Source organism: Bubalus kerabau, chromosome 18, assembly GCF_029407905.1.
Source record: "Bubalus kerabau isolate K-KA32 ecotype Philippines breed swamp buffalo chromosome 18, PCC_UOA_SB_1v2, whole genome shotgun sequence".
NCBI lineage: Eukaryota > Metazoa > Chordata > Mammalia > Artiodactyla > Bovidae > Bubalus > Bubalus kerabau.
Window position 1 is genome coordinate 35,327,871 of NC_073641.1, and position 20,930 is coordinate 35,348,800.

General features: G+C 41.4%; 1 protein-coding gene across 1 annotated transcript in view; it reads left to right on the forward strand.

The window, feature by feature from the left end:
- Positions 1-7,700, forward strand: part of MROH2B (maestro heat like repeat family member 2B) — a 76,427-nt gene extending 68,727 nt beyond the window's left edge. Inside the window, exons 37-42 of the mRNA XM_055555317.1 lie at positions 142-324; positions 3,754-3,909; positions 4,241-4,375; positions 5,047-5,149; positions 7,046-7,111; positions 7,558-7,700. Coding sequence (XP_055411292.1) covers positions 142-324; positions 3,754-3,909; positions 4,241-4,375; positions 5,047-5,149; positions 7,046-7,111; positions 7,558-7,664 — 750 coding nt within the window. The 3' untranslated portion in view covers positions 7,665-7,700. The remainder of the gene's footprint in view (positions 1-141; positions 325-3,753; positions 3,910-4,240; positions 4,376-5,046; positions 5,150-7,045; positions 7,112-7,557) is intronic.
- The last annotated feature ends 13,230 nt before the right edge of the window (positions 7,701-20,930 follow it).

Sequence of the window (20,930 nt, forward strand, 5' to 3'; positions counted from 1 at the left end):
ATAAGTTGCTGAAGTAGTGGCTCTTGTGTTGAAGAATCCGTGACCCTAACAGAATGTCAGTCCTCTTGTCTGGGGTCTCCTACCCTATTCCAGATACACATAGAACAGTTTTTGAGATTAAGAGACCTTATTTCAAAATAGGTGAAGAAGCACAAGCAGATAATATTAGAATCTGTCATCAGAGGCCTCTATCACCTGGCCCGCACTGAGGTCGTCTGTGAAAGCTTGAAGGCTCTAAAAAAGATCCTGGATCTGCTCACAGACAGAGACGTGAGCTTCTACTTCAAAGAAATAGTGCTGCAAACAAGAACCTTCTTTGAAGATGTAAGTGAACCTGTTCAGGAATGTTCCCTCCCCAGAAGTGAGGGAACAGAAAGAGGTTCAGGCGGTGCTTGCAGCAGACCTGTTTGGTGTCCATCTGCCGTACCCACTTATACTCCCTTTCGTAGCTTTGCTCTCTTGTCCATCTTGCTTCCTGGGCTCACCTCCCATGTAAATCCCTTACACTTAAATCCTTACCTCAACGTTTGCTGTTGGGGGAACACAGATGATGACAGTACTCATTACAGGGCTAGATGTCGATGCCGCCAACACTATCTTTTCCACGTGCACGATTTCAAAGACTTAAAATGCTTGCGTAGTTCATTTCACCCAGGAGTCATTAAACTGCCCCATGGCTCATGGGCCAAATTCGACCCAGAACATCTTTTTGCAAATGTAGTGCTAATGGAACACATCCGTGCTCATTGGTTACATATTATCTATGGCAGCCTTTACACTTCATCTGCAGAGCTGATTAGTTGTTACAGAAACCATGTGGCCTGCAGAGTCTAAATTATTCAGCGTTTGGTCTTTTAAGGAAAAATTTTGTCAACCCCTGATGTGGTTTACAGCCCTCATTTCAGAAAAGATTAGTCAATGATCCTAGGCAAAGGACGGTCATTTTTCTTTATACCTTCTGGGAAACTAGATTTTATTATTTCTTCTTGGTTTATTCACTGTCATTAATATAAAAATCTATTTCACATCTAACATAAACCTATTTTTTATCATCTAAACCTGTCTGCTCCTGTTGTGTGATTGGAGGAGATGGAAACTCTTGGCTGGCTCCTCAAGTGCATCCTTCTTAAACATTAAGGCTTTATTAAATTACCTGTTCACCTGATAGTCTCCAGAATGAAAAGTCTTTATTTCCTTCATTATTCACCATAAACCTAATTTTTTAGCTCCTTATATTTTACAAGCCAGTGACTGGGTTGTATCTCTAAATGAAGCCTGAGAAGTATTGAATAGAATCTGAAGAAAAATCACCTCTCAAGTCCAATTTTTTCCTATTTATTCACTCCAGTTTTTTTTTTAATCTTACCCTTTCTTCCTGACTCTTCAGAGGTTTATTAACCACCCCGACCTCCAGATTTCAGTTTGTAATACATGCCCTCAGTCCATAGTCCACCAGTTTTGTGTGTTTCCATTTCTTTTGTGTGAGTCTAAACCTGACCTTTGAAAGCAGCTTTCTGCTGGTATTAGTGTTACTTTCTCCAATGTATTAGTGTTACTTTTCATTCTCATTTTGTACTCAAAAAATACTTCATGGGCTTTCATTCAACTCAGTATCTTCTTTAAAATAACAAAGATGTTCTTTTCTTCACTACACAGATTTGAAACAATCTTTAACAACAAAGAGCTGAAGTCAGCCCGAGAGAGACCCACCTGTTAGGTTTCCTGGACTGTTGTTGATTCAGTGATAGTAACACTCTTGGATCTGAGCCTTCAATAATCACAAGTCTGTCTACAAGTTTTATGGTCAAAAGAATGTTTCTCAGTTTTACTGCAAAAGAAAAAAATCTAAAGTCTTTCTGGTTGTTAGGTTAGAACTTTTTCCTTTCTAGTAGGTATCAACCTCATCAAATTTGCATAAAATTTGACAAAAATTGAGTCTTAATAACGACATGTTCTTTACAGTCCTGTAATGCTCTTTTGGGGGCTTCCCAGGTGGTGCTAGTGGTAAAGAATCTGCCTGCCAATGTAGTAGACTTAAGAGATGCAGGTTTGATCCCTGGGCTGGGAAAATCCCCTGGAGGACGGCATGGCAACCCACCCCAGTATTGTCGACTGGAGAATCCCATAGACAGAAAAGCCTGGTGGGCTACTGTCCATAAGATGGTGAAGAGTTGGACACAACTAAATGCACGCAATTCTCTCTTTCTGCAAATAAATTATGATACTTTGCCCCTATATTTTTCTATAGGTAAAACATACAATTCTGTAATCTCCAAATTCTCTCTTTCTTTTCTTCACTATTCAAATACTTTCTTGAAAATCCAGAAATATGGTGACACTTTGAAAAAATTGTAGAAAATACAGCTGCTGTCCCATGCTCCAGGCCCTGCTCACTATTTCCCATACCAGCACCCAATGCTCACGTCACTCTCTATAACAGGAAATTAAACTTTAATACTTCTCCCAGCACCCAAGACACTTCTAGGCTTCTCTTTTCTGCTTTCTCATCCTCCCAATTGGTTAATTCCTCCTCGACCTATCTTTAGGTCTTTGATTTTTAAAAATTCAAATGGTTTCTTTTTTTTTTTAAGAAAATAACTCTCTAGCTTTTGGATACTTTGTCATTGGGTTGCTTCTCTTTCTAAAAGGAGATCTTTTTAAAATATACCTTGACCTTACTTCTAGTACATTTAAAGAACATGTCTACTTCCATTTCCATTCTACAAGGTCACATCTCATGTATTTAACTTTTCTAGCCTTTTCCCAACAAGCCATCTTTATTTTTTTATGGTAGATCTTTATCAGCGTCCTTTTTCATAATGTTGTTGTTTATATGCCCACTTCTCACACACATTTTATTTTGCCATCAAAGTTAATTTTTCTGTCTTCTTCCCCTCATGTCCATGGGAATGCTTTTTTATTGGTTCTTGTTTGTTGCTAATCTAAATAATACTGTTACCTGGAATGACCTTTCCCCTCATCCCTCTGCCTTCCTATAGGCATTTTAGACTAGTTTTCTGGATACCCAACTCCCTCAAGAAAAAGAAAGAAAAAAGAAAACCTCAAGAAAATTCATCAGAGTTTGTTAGAACTCTAAACCATATCAACAAAGTGTCTGAGATAATAGAAGGCCATCTTTCTCCGCCACCTGTTGAGGTCGCATAAATCTTTTGCCTTTTAAAAAGCATTGCCAACCATCCTGGACAGTAAGCAAGGGAGCTCTATAACTTCATATATAAAACAGTGAGGCTAAGCACTTTCTTGTTTATCCTCTCTCTCTCTCTCTCTCTCTGAGACCCAAAGCTCAAATTTCTGAGCTTTCTGTAATCCCTTTGGAAAGTGTATGGGATCTTGGAGAAGCGTCCTAGACCTTGAGCAGTTTAGATCAGAGGCCCCATAACTCCAGGCTAATGATGCAATCAGACTAATATGTATAAAATACAGAATAAACAAGAACCCTCCCTGGCCTTCTCCCACCAGCATTCCCTGTTTATTATTCCTGTGGTCATATTTCCTCATTAGTTCCTCAAAGTCAGAAACCAAGTCTCCAGCTCTAAACTCGGGTTGCGTGGGTGGAGAGATACTGGGAAAGGAAGGGCATTCTTGAAACACACAGGGGCTGTGACAAGCGAGCTCCAGCGCCTGGACTCCAGCCTCCTTTACTGAATGGGAAGGGGCATAGTGGGCTGGGGGGTTTCCAGCTGGGAATGGCCATGTCGGGGACTCACCCAAGACATGCATCTGTCATCACAGGAGCAGGATGATGTGAGGCTGACTGCCATCCTCTTATTTGAGAATCTGGCATCCCTAACAGGAAGAAGGTGGAAGATTTTTTTTGCTGAAGAAATAAAAAAGAGCATGATTTCATTCCTTCTCCACCTCTGGGACCCCAATCCCAAGATTGGAACTGTAAGTGGCCCTTGCAGAGACAGCTGCACCTCTTCCTCTGCCCGTAGCCAAGAGGTGCCAGGAAGCCTGGTCTGGCTGAACCAGAAGCCATATCTGAAGACACCAGTCTCAAATGAACCTGAAAACCAGTTATCCCATCCTGGGTTCTTTTTTGGCCACCACTTCCTGAGTTTGCACTTCCATCTTTGAAACTGGGAAGGTGGTAGCACTGACTGTCCAGCCCTTGCATTAGTCTTTACTGCTCTTTTCCCAACACACCAATAAGCCTGCCTTCCCTTCTGGAAGCGGAACTAGCATTATGCACTGTGACACAGAAAACTCTGTTTTCCAGGCTTGCCGTGATGTCCTGATCATCTGCATTCCTTTTCTGGGCCTCCAGGAACTCTATGGGGTATTAGACCATCTCCTGGATGGTCAGGATCTACCAAGGGCCAGGGATTTCTACAGGCAGTTCTGCATGAAGCTGGTGAGTGTGCGATAGGTGCTGCTTCCAAAAATTCAGGCCAAGAGTCCAGGCAAATCCCAGAAGGCAAAGCACATAGCAAAGAATCCCAGCTAGAGCCAGAACCATCTGGGAAGAACAGTGATACTGGATATCCTGCCACATCACCCTCTACTCTGTCCCCAAGTTCCAGCTGGAATCTGCTCTTGATTCCTGAAACATCTGTTGACTAGTCCTATAAGCTCCAGTGCCACCCTGATTAAATTTAGAATGAAATAGCCGTAAGACACCTTCCAATAGAACAACTAACGGCTGTATGCATGCTCACTGGTCTTTTGATGTCTGTTCGTGGGGCCTATAGGATGCTGAATTTCTTAAAGGGTCACTTCTCAGTTGCCTTCTTTTTTTTTTTTTTTTAATTTATTGAAGTATAGTTGATTTACAGGGTTGTGTTAATTTCCGCTCAACAGCCAAATAACTCAGTTATACATACTTATTCTTTTTCATGTTCTTTTCCATTCTGGTTTATCACAGGATATTGACTATAGTTCCCTGTGCTATACAGTAGGACCTTGATGTTTATCCGTTCTGTATATACTCATTTGCATCTGCTAATCCCAAACTCCCAGTCCTTCCCTTGCCCACCCATCCCTCCCACTTTCAGTTGCCCTCTTTGTAACACAAATCTCTTCCAGTCGAAGAGAAACCAAGAAATCCTATGGATCCTCCACACACACTCATTCACGTTCTTCAGCAGCAGCTGGGAGACCATCAGGAGTGCAGCCATCAAACTCACAGGTGAGGCCGCGTCCACTCTCTCCACTCTCAGGTCCGCTCCTTGCCATCCTGTTTTGCTTTGCCTGGAAGCTACCCGAGCATGAATGCTGGTATGATTGTGTGCTGTTGCTTCAGTCATATCTGACTCTTTGCAACCCTGTGGTCTGTAGCCTGCCAGGCTCCTCTGCCCATAGGCTTCTCCAGGCAAGAATACTGGAGTGGGTTGCCACGCCCTCCTCCAGGGGATCTTCCCCACAGGGAAGACAGGGATCAAACTCATGTCTCTTAGGTCTCCTGCATTGGCAGGTGGGTTCTTTACCACAAGTGCCACCTGGGAAGACCAGTATGATTGGTATGACCAAAAAAATAATAATAATAAGCCAGAAAATTCATTTTATGTGTTACAACATCTTCCCTCAAAAGAACCTGTTTTCTTTGCAAACTTACAGTAGCAGCTTCTGAATTCCCAACACTCATTCTCTTTCCATCAGACCATTCTCCCTATTTGGGTCCTTCCTGCTTCTTCTGGTTCCAAGTCACTGTTCCCTCTTTTCCCCAGGTCTTTGATCCAAGCCTGCAGCCCCTGCCAAATTGTTTTCCTTTGTATCACCCATTAGCATAAACCATAGTCAGCCTTCTAAACTCAGTTCAAGCTGAGAGCTTTAGCAGCAACGTGATAACTAGTGAAAAGTGTATGGGGGCTTGGGGGCCAGCGGACCTCGGCTCTGCTCGGTGATTCTGGGCAATTCACTTAATTTCACTCTTTGTTGTGAAATTTCACTCTGTGTTGCCTCTTTGTTTGATCTATAAAATAGTAAAGTAAGTGAATCACTGAGGATTAAGTCTTATCATGAAACCCATTCCATCTAATCAGGCCTACAATGAATAGGCCCACTGGGTTGGCCACCTTAAAGAAAGAAAGAAAGTGAAGTCGCTCAGTCGTATCTGACTCTTTGCGACTCCATGGACTGTAGCCTGCTGGACTCCTCCATCCATGGCATTTTCCAGGCAAGAATACTGGAGTGGGTTGCCATTTCCTTCTCCAGGGGATATTCCCGACCCAGGGATCGAACCTGAGTCTCTCACACTGCAGGCAGACTCTTTACTGTCTGAGCCACCAGAGAAGCCAGGACCCTAAGGATCCCTTATTGGATCCTATAGAGGATCCCCTTTTTGTTGTTGTTCAGTCATTAAAATGTGTCCAACTCTTTGTGAGCCCATGAACTGCAGCATGACAGACTTCCCTGTCCTTCACTATTTCCTGCAGTTTGCTCAAACTCATGTGCATTGAGTTGGTGATGCCACCCAACCATCTCATCCTCTGTCACCCCCTTCTCCTCCTGCCCTCAGTCTTTCCCAGCATCAGGGTCTTTTCCAATGAGTCAGCTGTTCACATCAGGTGGCCAAAGTATTGGAGCTTCAGCTTCAGCATCAGTCCTTCCAATGAATATTCAGGGTTGTTTTCCTTTAGGATTGACTGGTTTGATCTCCTTGCCATCCAAGAGACTTTCAAGAGTCTTCTTCAGCTCCACATTTCAATAGCATCAATTCTTCGGTGCTCAGCTTTCTTTATGGTCCAACTCTCACATTCGTACATGACTACTGGAAAAACCATAGCCCCCTAACTACGTTGTAAATTTTTGGAAGACAGGGGCCATATATGTTTAAAACCCTGACAACTCGCGCCACTCCCTTGGAGGAGATAGTGAGTTTTCCCAGTAACATGGTGGGCAAGCAACTGCTTCCAGTCACAGCACTCAAGACTCCATACACATCATCCTGGAGGTGCAAGGGGAGCCTAGCTTGTTCATTCACTATTCAGACCACTTAATTTCTGACCAGGTGCAGAGTCTGCCCTGACTTTTTGTGGCCAATTCCTGTATAGCAAATAGTAACTTTTCTTCTTGTTTATTTTAGATGCCATTGTTCTCAATTTGACCTACCAATATGTGGAGCTAGTAGACAGAGAACAGCTGACCACACGTGAGTACCAACCCTAGTTTCTGTCCAGAGCCCTGTTATATTCTTAGAGAAAGAGAAACTAAAGCCACTCCAAGTTCCACATCAGCTGTAAAATCATAGTGTACCCCATCATCAGTGGTCTCTGATGCTCCCCATATACTGGACTTTCTCCAGAGTGTAAGGTGACCCCCAGCTCCATCCCATTGCAGGCACCAATCCCAGCAGACTTCAAGTTTTCGATTGTTTGTAAACCTACTGGTCCCAAGGTCAGCGTCTTCTCTTACCTTATTTCAATGTAAAAATAGTTTCTAAATTTGTGGATCCAAATCCTAACCATTAGGGCAAAATGTGAGCCCAGAGACCTGAGCCCCATGTAGCTCTGATCCTTAGTGGAGGCTTCCCTGCACTGCAAAGCTTGGGCTTTGGCTTTCTTCCCTCAGTGGACATTGCTCTTCTTCCCATTTCAGGGCTCCAAGCACTTCGACAGGACCCCTGTATCAGTGTCCAGAGAGCAGCTGAAGCTGCCACGCAGACCCTCCTGAGAAGGTGTAAAGAGATAAGTGTCCATCTGTAAACCATCAGGAAATAAACTGCTAGGCTTTTTCTATAACTGACTCCTGTCTTCATCCTCACAACTCACAAACTTGTAATATCTTGAGGAAAGAGGTGGTGCCCAGGGTGGGGATCTTGAGGTAGTGGTATATCCCTTACCCTCCAGACTCCCTGGTGGCTTCTGTTGGCAAAAACCACACTCACCAGTTCACATTAGGAACAACCTGTGATGTGAGTGGTGACAGCCACACGGCCTTTGCACAGGACGGCCTTCAGTGGAAACTTACATCCCAACAGATACCAAAAAAATGAAAGAACGTCAAACAATTCTGCTGCCACTGAGAAGAGGACTACTGCTACTTTCAGCTCACAGCCCCTTTTCATATCTTTGCCAGTTTTGACTTGCTACTCAGGCTATTTTCTTTCTAAGAAACAGTCTTATGACAAACTTTAACCTGTCTGCTCTTCCTTTGTAATTTATGTGTCGAGATTGGGCCCCAGGGACTTTTCTACAAAAGACCCTTCCTGACATTGTATTAAATCTCACTATCTCCTTTCCATGTTTATCCTAGAGCATTCCTCTCTTTGAATTGTGTGTATGCAAGTACATATGTGTTAACATGCTTCATGGCATCTGGATCGTAACTCTTCACTCTTTTTCACAAAGCACACCTGAAAAGCTATGTACAGGAAGTCACGTTCAGACAAAGAAACTTCTGACACAGAGTCCAGGACTCATAATACCACCACTATCACAGTCGTTCATTAGCAGCCTTATTTTTTGCTATTATTTTTGTCTTGTGAACATTTGAATTTAAAACACTGAGCTCAAGTATGATCTGGCCCTTTGTTCAGATTTCTGAAATAAAGTTAAACTGATAGCTTTAAGGGTGCAATGTATTTAACACTGTACATTAACAATTTGAGAAAATCTAGGGGGTATCATAACTACATACCTTTTATATTTAGTAGCACAAGTATAGGGACAAGCCAGGCAATTGGAGGAAAAACCTGTTAGGGACTGACAGAGAGGTCCTTGGTTGCTAGCAGAATCTCCTCTTGACTCCAGACTTGAGAAAAACTAGGAGTCTGTCAGTATACAAAAACCACTGATCTCAGGACAAACAGTTACAGGATATTAAGGAACTGGCTCTTGCCAGTTCGGATTGTGGGGCCCAATCTGAAGTAAGCAGGGTTGCCTGGAGACTGGAAGTGTTGCAGTTCAAGTCTACAATCTATAGATTAGCACAGCAATCTAGAAACAGAACGTCAGTTCCTTCTTCAAAAATCCTCAGTTTTCCAACAAGTCCTAGGATTCTTTTCGCAAACAACAGCAACACTTACTAAATTGACGTGTCTCCTTATAAATTCCTCTAATCTATATTCTAAGCCCTTCATCCTCAAGTTCTTGAGAAAATATCTTTCATTTCCACCAAACATTTTAGGAACCAAAGGAGTCTTTTAGGTCAGAGATTTTAGACCAGAGTCTTATTTATTCATGCATTGAACAAATATTTATTGAGTGCCTATAAATGTATAAGGCACTGTTATAGCCACTGGGGCTACAACTATGAGGAAAAAAAGTACAAAAAGTCTACCCTCATGAAATTTATACTCTATGACATCTGTGTATAATTTCCAGAGGATGGATCCAGCCTCCAGGATGGCTCCAAATGATTCTTGTCTCCTGGTGTTCCTGTAACCCTCTTCCCACAGTGAATAGAAATGTCCTATGCAATCAATACAAAGGTTCAGAAAGTTACAGTGTGTGACTTTCAAGGCAAGGTCGTAAATGGTACTGCCCTCTCTTGAATCACCCACTGTGGAGGAAGCCAGCTGCCAACATAAGGATGCTCAAGCCGCCCAAAAAGAGATCCATGTGGCCAAGAACTGATTCCTTCTACAAACAACCAGAGCTAACTTGCTAGGTTCGTTAAGGAGCCATCGTGGAAATGAATCCATGAGCCCCAGGCAAAGCCTTCAGATGATTGAAGTCAAGTTGACACATTGACTGGATTATGAGATAAAATACAGAATGCCCAATGAAATTTGAATTTCAGGCGAGCAATGAGTATTTTTTCAGTGAAAGTGTGTTCTGATTATTGCATGGGACACACTTCTACTAAAGAATTATTTATTGTTTTTCTAAAATTCCAAATTAACTGAACATCTCGTATTTTTATTTGCTAAATCTGCTCACTCCAGTACAATCTAACCAGAGTCCTGGGTCAAAATCACTAAGCTAAACCACTCCTGGATTCCTGAACCACAAAACTATATGAGATAATAAATCCATGTTGTTTTAAGCCACTAAGCTTTAAGGTAATTTGCTATGCACTAATGGGTAACTAACACAGAGAGGCTGTGATCCCACCTAAGTTATATGCAAGTTTCTGTGTATAATTGCATAGGTGTATTTTGGGGTAATGGCTTTGATTAAATTCTTAATGGAGTCGGAATTATTCCAAAGCATTAACACACATGAAACAAAGCAAGAAGGCAAGAGATACGGTTTAGTTGACCTCTTTGGCAGGTTATTTTATGTCAAATGACAGTTCCAATAGAACTTTCTGCAATGATGGAAATGCTCTATATCTGCACTGGCCAATATGGTAGCCACTAGCCTTAGTGGCCACAAGCCACTAGCCACTAGTCTATCAGAAAAATTAAGTTTTTAATTTTAAGTAACCATATGTACCTAATAGCTACAGTATCCCACAAGACAATTTCAGAATATGGGGCAAAGAGTTGTAACAGAACGTGGGCTGAGCCACCCAGAACTACAAGACATTCTCCACAAGTATAAATTCACTCACACAAGATCTTATCTGATACTTCTTCACATATCCATCGCCACTATTACTCTTCACCCACCCTGGCAACCAGCAAAGAGCCTCCCTTATCATTGATTGGTGGAAATTAGGTAGAGTGGCCACATGAAACACATACCACAGCTGAACCTTTGTCTAAACCCTAATCTTAGAGGGGTTCACCCTGACACCAATTTCCAAGACTCTTTTTATCACATTCCAGCTTCACCCTTTACTAGCTGTGTGACTTGGAAAAATCATTTTACCTGCTTGTACTTCAATTTCCACATCTGTAAACTGGGATCATGGACATTGTAAACTGGGAATGAGGACCACAGCCTTGTCTAACTCAATGAAACTATGAGCCATGTGGTGTAGGGCCACCCAAGATGGACGGGTCATGGTGGAGAGTTCTGACAAAATATGGCCCACTAGAGAAGGGAATGAATTGCAAACCACTTCAGTATTCTTGCCTTGAGAACCCCATGAACAGTATGAAAACACAAAAAGATAGGACTCTGAAAGATGAACTCCCCAGGTCAGTAGGTTCCCAATATGTTACTGGAGATCAGTGGAGAAATAACTCCAGAAAGAATGAAGGGATGGAGCCAAAGCAAAAACAACATCCAGTTGTGGGTGTGACTGGTGATGGAAGTAAAGTCCAATGCTGCAAAGAACAATATTGCATAGGAACCTGGAATGTTAGGTCCATGAATCAAGGCAAATTGGAAGTGGTCAAACAGGAGATGGCAAGAGTGAACATCGACATTTTAGGAATCAGTGAACTAAAATGGACTAGAACGGGTGAACTTAATTCAGATGACCATTGTATCTACTACTGTGGGCAAAAGAATCCCTTAGAAGAAATAGAGTAGCCATCATAGTCAACAAAAGAGTCCAAATGCAGTACTTAGATGCAATCACAAAAATGACAGAATGATCTCTGTTTTCAAGGCAAACCGTTCAATATCACGGTAATCCAAGTCTATCCCTGACCAGTAATGCTGAAGAAGCTGAAGTTGAATGGTGCTATGAAGACCTATAAGACCCTCTAGAACTAACACCCAAAAAGGATGTCCTTTTCATTACAGGGGACTGGAATGCAAAAGTAGGAAGTCAAGAGATACCTGGAGTAACAGGCAAATTTGGTCTTGGGGTATAACATGAAGCAGGGCAAAGGCTAACAGAGTTTTGTCAAGAGAACACACTGGTCATAGCAAACACCCTCTTCCAACAACACAAGAGAAGACTCTACACATGGACATCACCAGAAGGTCAATACTGAAATCAGATTGCTTATATTCTTTGCAGCCAAAGATGGAGAAGCTCTATACAGTCAGCAAAAACAAGACCAGGAGCTGACTGTGGCTCAGATCGTTGCCAAATTCAGACTTAAATTGAAGAAAGTAGGGGAAACCACTAGACCATTCAGGTATGACCTAAATCAAATCCTTTATAATTATACAGTGGAAGTGACAAACAGATTCAAGGGATTAGATCTGACAGACAGAGCGCCTGAAGAACTATGGATGGAGGTTTCTGACATTGTACAGGAAGCAGGGATCAAGACCATCCCCAAGGAAAAGAAATGCAAAAAGGCAAAATGGTTGGCTGAGGAGGCCTTGCAAATAGCTGTGAATATAAGAGAAGCAAAAGGCAAAGGAGAAAAGGAAAGATATATCCATTTGAATGCAAAGTTCCAAAGAATAGCAAGGAGAGATAATAAAGCCTTCCTCAGCAATCAATGCAAAGAAATAGAGTAAAACAATAGAATGGGAAAGACTAGAGATCTCTTCAAGAAAATTAGAGATACCGAGGGAACATTTCATGCAAAGATGGGCACAATAAAGGACAGAAATGGTCTGGACCTAACAGAAGCAGAAGATATTAAGAAGAGGTGGCAAGAATACACAGAAGAACTGTGCAAAAAAGATCTTCATGACCCAGATAATCACGATGGTGTGATCACTCACCTAGAGCCAGACATCCAGGAATGCGAAGTCAAGTGGGCCTTAAGAGACATTACTACGAGCAAAGCTAGTGGAGGTGATGGAATTCCAGTTGAGCTATTTCAAATCTTAAAAGATGATGCTGTGAAAGTGCTGCACTCAATATGCCAGCAAATTTGGAAAACTCAGCAGTGGCCACAGGACTGGAAAAGGTCAGTTTTCATTCCAATCCCAAGAAAAGCAATACCAAAGATTGCTTGAACTACTGCATGATTATCTCACACACTGGCAAAGTAATGCTCAAAATTCTCCGGGCCAGGCTTCCACAGTACGTGAACCATGAACTTCACATACTGTTGAAATTTTCTAAATCCAAGCTGGATTTAGAAAAGGCAAAGGAACCAGAGATCAAATTGCCGACATTTGTTGGATCATAGAAAAACCAAGAGAGTTCCAGAAAAGCATCTATTTCTGCTTTATTAACTATGCCAAAGCTTTTGATTGTGTGGATCACGCACGACAAATTCTGGAAAATTCTTAAAGAGATGGGAATACCCAACCACCTGACCTGCCTTTTGAGAAATCTGTGTGCAGGTCAGGGAGCAACAGTTAGAACTGGACATGGAACAACAGACTGGTTCCAAATAGGGAAAGGAGTACATCAAGGCTGTATACTGTCACCCTGCTTATTTAACTTATATGCAGAGTACATCATGAGAAATGCTGGGCTGGATGAAGCACAAGCTGGATTCAAGATTGCTGGGAGAAATATCAGTAACCCCATATATGCAGATGACACCACCCTTATGGCAGAAAGCAAAGAAGAACTAAAGAGCCTCTTAATGACAATGAAAGAAGAGAGTGAAAAAGTTAACTTAAAACTCAACATTCAGAAAACTAACATCATGACATCTAGTGCCATCACTTCATGGAAAATAGATGGACCAACAATAGAAGCAGTGACAGATTTTATTTGGGGGGCTCCAAAACCACTGCAGATGGTGACTGCAGCCATGAAATTAAAAAAATCTTGCTCCTTGGAAGAAAAGGTATGACCAACCTAGACAGAATTTTAAAAAGCAAAGACTTTGCCAACAAAGGTCCATCTAGTCAAAGATATGTTTTTTCCAGTAGTCACATATGGATGTGAGAGTTGGACTATAAAGAAAGCTGACCACTGAAGAATTGATGCTTTTGAACTGTGGTGTTGGAGAAGACTCTTGAGAGTCCTTTGGACTGTAAGGAAATCCAACCAGTCCATCCCAAAGGAAATCAGTCCTGAATATTCATTGGAAGGACTGATGTTGAAGCTGAAACTCCAATACTTCAGCCACCTGATGTGAAGAACTGACTTCTTTGAAAGGACCCTGATGCTGGGAAAGATTGAAGATGGGAGGAGAAGGGGAGGACAGAGGATGAGACTGTTGCATCGTATCACCAACTCAATGGATGTGAGTTAAAGTAAACTCCAGGAGTTGGTGATGGACAGGGAGGCCTGGCATACTGTAGTCCATGGGGTCACAAAAATTGGACATGACTGAACGACTGAACTGAACTGAAACTGGGATCATACTTATCTACCTCAAGGTGCTATTGTGAAGATTAGTGTACATTTAAAGAATGTAGAAATCTGGCACAGAATCATTATTAACTGAATGTCAACTATACAATATAAATATTAATAAGTAACAAATTTATTATTAGAATCACAAATCTTAACATAAATTCCATGATTGACAATATAAAGCCAACTGATTATCCCACCCCAAGTGGCACATTCCTAGCTCAGTGAGTGTTGCTGCTCTTCCTGGGGGGATGGAGACAGCATCGCCCCTCTAGTCAGAGGATCCAGTTCAGCTGTTCTGGCGGCCTCTTACAGACTGTAATTTCCCACTGAAGGCTTCTTGCTTGCTCTCATAACGTACAGAATAAGTCACGGTCAGGTTGTGTGACAGGAAAAATTTAGATCTATTTTCTCACCTCAACAAGTATTTCCATTAATCCCTCCCAAACACTACCATCCACTCAGAGTTGCCCACCCCCACACCCCTGGATCCCTCTCTTTTGGTTAATCCTCCGCTGGCCTCCGTGGTTCACCTCTATGGTTGAGACACAGGCATGTTACTCAGTGGGGAGAGGCTTCTTGAAGATCTCGGGGAAATAGAGTTATAGAGAAAACATATATTCAAGCACTCTTGAAGAAATTACAGATTTGTTTTCCAGTTTTACTCCTGCTGTTTGCCTCACCATTATTTGCACATGTAATCATGTTTCAACTTGTGTTTACTTTAGGATAGAGATTCGGTGGTGTTCACAGACTGCTTAATGCGTCAGCACTACTCTGAAGCCCTCTGAATGACATTATTTTGCAATTTAGCACTCTGCCCTTTAACCCAACAGTGAAAGCCAGTGTTCTGCTGGTAAATCAGAGACGTTTAGCTTGGCTGACTTTGCTAAGAAGGCAGTTTTACCAGAAAACAGGAAAACAAAAAACCGCAAATGGGAAGGAGGAGACACGCTTCCAGAGAAAGAAGCCAGGGGGATTGCTTAAATGAGATTTTCCCCATACCACCGCAGTTTTAAAACATAAAATCCAAGACCAGGTACTTATTCTGGAGTCCTTAAGAGACTCCAACAAGGTTATAGCAAACATCTTCTAACACCGTTATGTTCTCAGTTGACTTAGTCCCCAACCCCATAATTACCCTTCAGATTATCTATGTATAAAACTAGAAAACGCATGTCAGTCAGACATGTTAGCAACCTGTAAGCTAATCAGAATGTTTGATCTACATCCTGACAGAGAGAAACTCCCTGGCAAAAAATTTTCTACAGCTATAGTCTGAGAATTATCATTCTTCAGAATTTCTCTTTCTTTTTAATTTACTTTAAGTATCCCTAAAACCAGTACAGAATAAAACATGGGAAGAGTCAGGAGCAATGTGAGGGAAGGACAGTGGGGCTCATCATAAAAATACATGTGTTTGTGCGCATGTAGAAACCCCTAAGAAATGACCTGAGAAATGGCATTTGCTTCTTCCCTCTGCTTTACCAAACTTTATTTGTCCAGCAAAACAGTATTACTTGTTTGTATTCCTTCTGGACACACTGTCCTGGATTTTATTTATAGAATTAGGTGCTTATCCTGAAAGAAAGATAAATTTGGAGAACACAATTTTCTAAATATATGTGACTCATAGTTTCTTTTTCAGTTTGAGAGCCACAGAAAAACACAAGATAAGAAATCCTTCCCTCTACCTTACCTACCACTTCCTCCTCATATTCTGAAGTAACTTTTGAAGATTAAATTGACCAATGCCTCAATTGGCACGGCAGTCAAAAAGAAATTCTATCTTAAAATGGGAAACGTGGAGAATTGCTTATTAGTCTGCAGGACAGGTTCACCAGGACTTTTTAAATTTTTCTGAGAAAGATGGGGGAGTTGAAATTTATCTTTACTTTCATTCCAGTGGAATTATAATTATCTCACATCTAACCCTCATTGACTCTGCTTTGAGTAGAGATGGTGAGAATGTGCCAGGCCTGTGGATGGGGGTAGACAGGTCTATTGGGTCATTTTGCAATCTGTACCATTTCATAGAGTGTGGAATGGAGCCCCATGACTGTATCAAAAAGGTGTTACTATGAGATAAAGACAGCTAAATAGCAAAAGGCCAAATGTTGGAGGACAAATTGAGTTATACTGTATTTGGAAGAAACCAAGTTATCAAAAGAAGTTCTTGATCAAGGTAATGAAATAAAAAACTAGTATTTTAGCATGCAATGAACAAAGTAGATAAGCTGGTGAGTTAGACATAGGTGACAGCCTTTTGGACTAGGGACTATTATTTTTTAAAAAGACAGAGACTTCCCTGGCCATCCAGTGATTAAGACTTCAGCTTCTAATGCAGGGGGTGCAAGTTCGATCCCTACTCAGGAAGCTAGGATCACATATGCCGTGCAGCCAAAAGACCAAAACAATATTGTAACAAACTCAATAAAGACTTTAAAAATGGTCCACATAAAAAAAAATCTTTAAAAAATAAAGAAGAAAGAAATGACAGGGTCAATTACTAGTAAGGAGATTGAATCAGTAATCGAAATTCTTCCAACAGACAAAAGTCTAGGACTAGGCAGCTTCACCAGTGAATGCTACCAAACATTAAAAGGAAAATCAATATCAATCTTTCTCAAAAAAAAATCTTATCCAAAAAATAGAAGAGAAAGGAACACTTCCAAATTCATTTTATAAGGCCTGCATTACTCCGATACCAAAACCAGACAAGCGTACCATAAGACAAGAAAATTACACACCAATATCCCTGATTAATATAGATGCAAAAGTCCTCAGTAAAATGTTAGCAAGTTAAGTTCAACAGAGTGTTAAAAGGATCATACACCACAATATGCTCAAGTGGGATTTATGGCATAACAATTCATAGGAATATAGATCACCTTTCTCTTTTACAAAATATCACATCACACAATTGCATTGCTGATTGGATCTAGTGAGCAAGAAATAGCAACTACCCTAGAGTTATTGGTAAGACCTTAATTTGTTTGAGGTTGGGAAATAAATCTACCTAAACTGAGATCATCTCCCTCAGCGACATGTCTAGGGGTCCAGTGGTATGGGACCATGTGGAGATATCCTATCTATGGTGAAGAGTAAATTATTGCATCCTGCTGCTCCTACAACCAAGAAAGGCACAACGCCTCGTGGGCCTCTCACTTCACAGCAAAAGAAGTGCTACAACAGGCTTTGGTATTTTGGAGCAAAGCCCTGCCATCCTCTGCAAATTCCTCTTCTTTCAAGAAACAAATTACTCTTCTTTGCCTGTTACTAGGCCTTAATAGAGATGGAACGCTTAGTCGTGGGTCACCAGGTTACTGTGTGAGCTGAGCCACACCTTGTGAACTGGGTGTTATCTGACCACCAAGCCAGAAAGTTGATGAGCACCGCAGCACCCCATCATCAAATAGGAGTGATGTGTATGTGATTGGGACTGAGCAGGCTGAAGAACATAAGTAAGTTATGTGACGATGTGACCCAAATGCCCATAATCCCTCCTCCTGCTATCCTGCCCTCTTTCTCCCCTGTGCGCCCATGACCCCTTGGTGCACGATGAGTGCCGTGATCAGCTGACAGAGGAAGGGACAACTCAGATCTGGTCTACAGATGGGTCTGTGATGGCTGCAACACCACAGCCCTTCCTCTAAAGCAGCAGGAAGGGAAACCCTCTAGGTGGACAGAACTTTGAGCAGGGCATCTGGTTTTTCACTTTGCTTGGAAGGAGCAATGGCCAGGTGTGCATTATACTCAGATTCTTAGGCTGTGTCCATGATTTTCTAGATGGTCAGGAACATGGAAAGACATGACTGGAAAGTTGGTGCCAAGGAAATTTAGGGAACAGGAACATGGATAAACCTCTCTGAATTTTCAAAAAAATATGAAGAAGTTTGTGTCCCATGTAAATGCTCACCAAAATGTATATCTCAGCAGTGGAGGGCTTTAATAATCAAACAGAGAGAATGACTTGTTCTATGGTACAAGTTGGGCTTCCCGGGTGGCACAGTGGTAAAGAATCTGCCTGCCAATGAAGGAGATATAAGAGTTCGATCCCTGGGTTGGGAAGATCCCCTGGAGGAGGGCATGGCAACCCACTCCAGCATTCTTGCCTGGAGAATCCCATGGACAGAGGAATCTGGTGGACTACAGTCCCTGGGGTCACAAAGAATTGGACATAACTGAAGTGACTTAGCATGCACACACAGTCCCAGTCAGCCTCTTTCCCCAGTCAGTCCCATCATCACTCAGTGGGCTCATGAACAAAGTGGCCGTGGTGACAAGGGTAAGGTCATGCATAGACTCAGCAACATAGCTGACCTGGCCACAGCCACCACTGAGTGACTAATCTTCCAGCAGAAGAGACTAACACTGAGTCCTCAATATAGCAGCATTCCCCAGGGTGGTCAGCCTGATGGCACATTAATACATTGAACTGTTTCTATTACAGAAGAGGCAGTGCTTTGTTCTTACTGAAATTGACACTAAGTATGGATATGGATTTGCCTTTTCTTCATCCAATACTTCTAGTAAAACTAACATCTGTTGACTAACAGAATGTCTTATCCACAGTCATGGTATTCCATACAGGATTGCTTCTAATCTAGGAACTCCCTTCACAGCAAAAGAAGTGCTGCAAGAGGCACATGCTCCTAGTCAAAAATGTGCAGAAGGCTGTACATGCTCTGAATCCAAATCCAGGATATGGTAAGATTTCTCCCATCCACTATTCAGAGATCCAAGAACCAAGGGAAGGAAACGGGAGTGGCATCACTCACTCACTGGTGTCACTCACTATTATTATCCCAAGTAATCCATTGGTAAATTCTGTTTTCTGCTCCCATGATCTTATGACCTGCAGGCCTAGAAGTCTTTGTTCCGGAGGGTAAATATTTCCACCAGGGAACATAACAATGATTCTATTGAACAGGAAGTTAAGACTAACACCTGGCCACTTTGGGCTCTTCATGCCGCTGAATCAACAGACAAGGAAGGAAGGAATCGTCTGACTGGTGTGATTGATCCTGTTCACCAAGGAGAAACTGGAATACTACTCCACAATGGAAGGAAAGAAGAGCATGTCTGGAATACAGGAGATCCTTTAGGTCTTCTCTTGGTGCTACCATTCCCTGTGATTAAGGTCAATAACCTAATCTAGGCAGGGCTACTAACGGCCCAGACAATTTAGGAACAAAAGTGTGGGTCACTCCATTAGGTAAAGAACCACAACTAGCTGAGGTGCTTGCCCAAGGCAAAGGGAATAAGATTTGGTAGTTCAAGAAGAGAACTAAAATACCAGCTACAACCACATGACCAGCTGTATAGTAGAGACGAGAGCTATACTTGTCATGAATATTTTCTCTTTGCTTTGTCATGAATTTCTGCATGTATATTAAGCAAATATAATTTTTTTCTTTTCTCCCTTATTTCCCTATCATGCTACATACTTTACATCATGTATGTAAGTATTGTTCATTTTGCATCATAGTACTTAATTACAGTATATCAAGGAGAAAAGTAAACATCTCTCAAGTTCTCTACCTCCTTTTCTGGGGAAAGCATGAGTATGTTTTCAGTTGTATGTAAGATAGTTAGGTGGAATTATGACCTTATTATTATCTTCATTTGGAGATTAAGTATAGCTTAGAGATCTGCATGGGTGCCAAGTTAATAAGGGATGGACTTGTGATGGTTAATTTTCTGTGTCAACTTGACTGGGCCACAAGATGCAAAATATCTAGTTAAACATTTTTTTCTGGGTGTGTCTGTGAGGGCTTCTCCAGAAGAGATTCCCATTTGAAAGTGGCTAGAATGAAGCAGATTGGCCTCCTCAATATAGATGAGGATCACCCAACCCATTGAGGGCTCAAATAGAAAGAGAAATGTTGAATTTTCTCTCTCTACTTGAATGCTTGAGCTGACATTGGTCTCCTCCTGGCATTGGAATGAGAATTAACCACTGGCACTCCTGAGTCTCAGGCCTTCAGAGTCAAACTGAAATGTACACCAGGGGCTTTAGGGTCTATAGCATGCAATGGTAGATCATTGGACTTCTTAGCTTTCATAATCACATAAGCCAACTCCTAATAATAAAACTTATTTTATATGTACATGTATATATTTATACATGTTTATTTGGAGGACCCTAACAAATAAAGTCTACTTATATGCACAGAGTTTATACATACTACTTCAATAATCAAAGGGAAACTGGAGTAGCTATGTTAATACCAGACAAAGTAGACTGCAAAACAAAGAATATATCAGATACAAGTAGATGTTTGATGGCAACAAACGGGTCAGTTTATCAAGAGGACAGAATAATCCTAAAAGTTTTTGCACCTAATAATGGGGATTCAAAATACATGAAGCAAAACTGATGGAATTGAAAGAAGAAATAGATAAATCTACACAACACTCTCAATATCTGATAGAACAAGCAGGCTGAAGATCAATAAGGATACAGAAGACTTGAACAACACTACCAACTTGACCTTATTGACATTGTGGAACACTCAACTGAACTGCAACAGAAGTTGCACGTGCAAATGGAGCATTCACCAAACTAGATCATATTTTGAACCATAAGACAAATCTCCGTAAATTTAAAAGGATTGAAATCATTCAAAGCATGTTCTATAACCACAGTGGAATTGAACTAGAAATCAATAACAGAAAGATATTTTGAAATCTCCAAAATATTTAGAAAATTAATGTTATTTAATTAAAAAGTCAATGTTTATTAAAGTTTCATATCCTTAGGATAAAATCACAATAGACATATTTCTAGGTAGATATGCCCACATGTGCGAATGTACTCAGTCGCTCGATTGTGTTCATTCTTTGTGATCCTGTTGCAGGAAGGGGGACCCCTTCCAGGGCCCAAAACTGGGCTCTTGTCTAACACTCGGAAGTGAATTGTTCAAGGATACATATGTGCTCACAAAGCAAGAGATTATGTG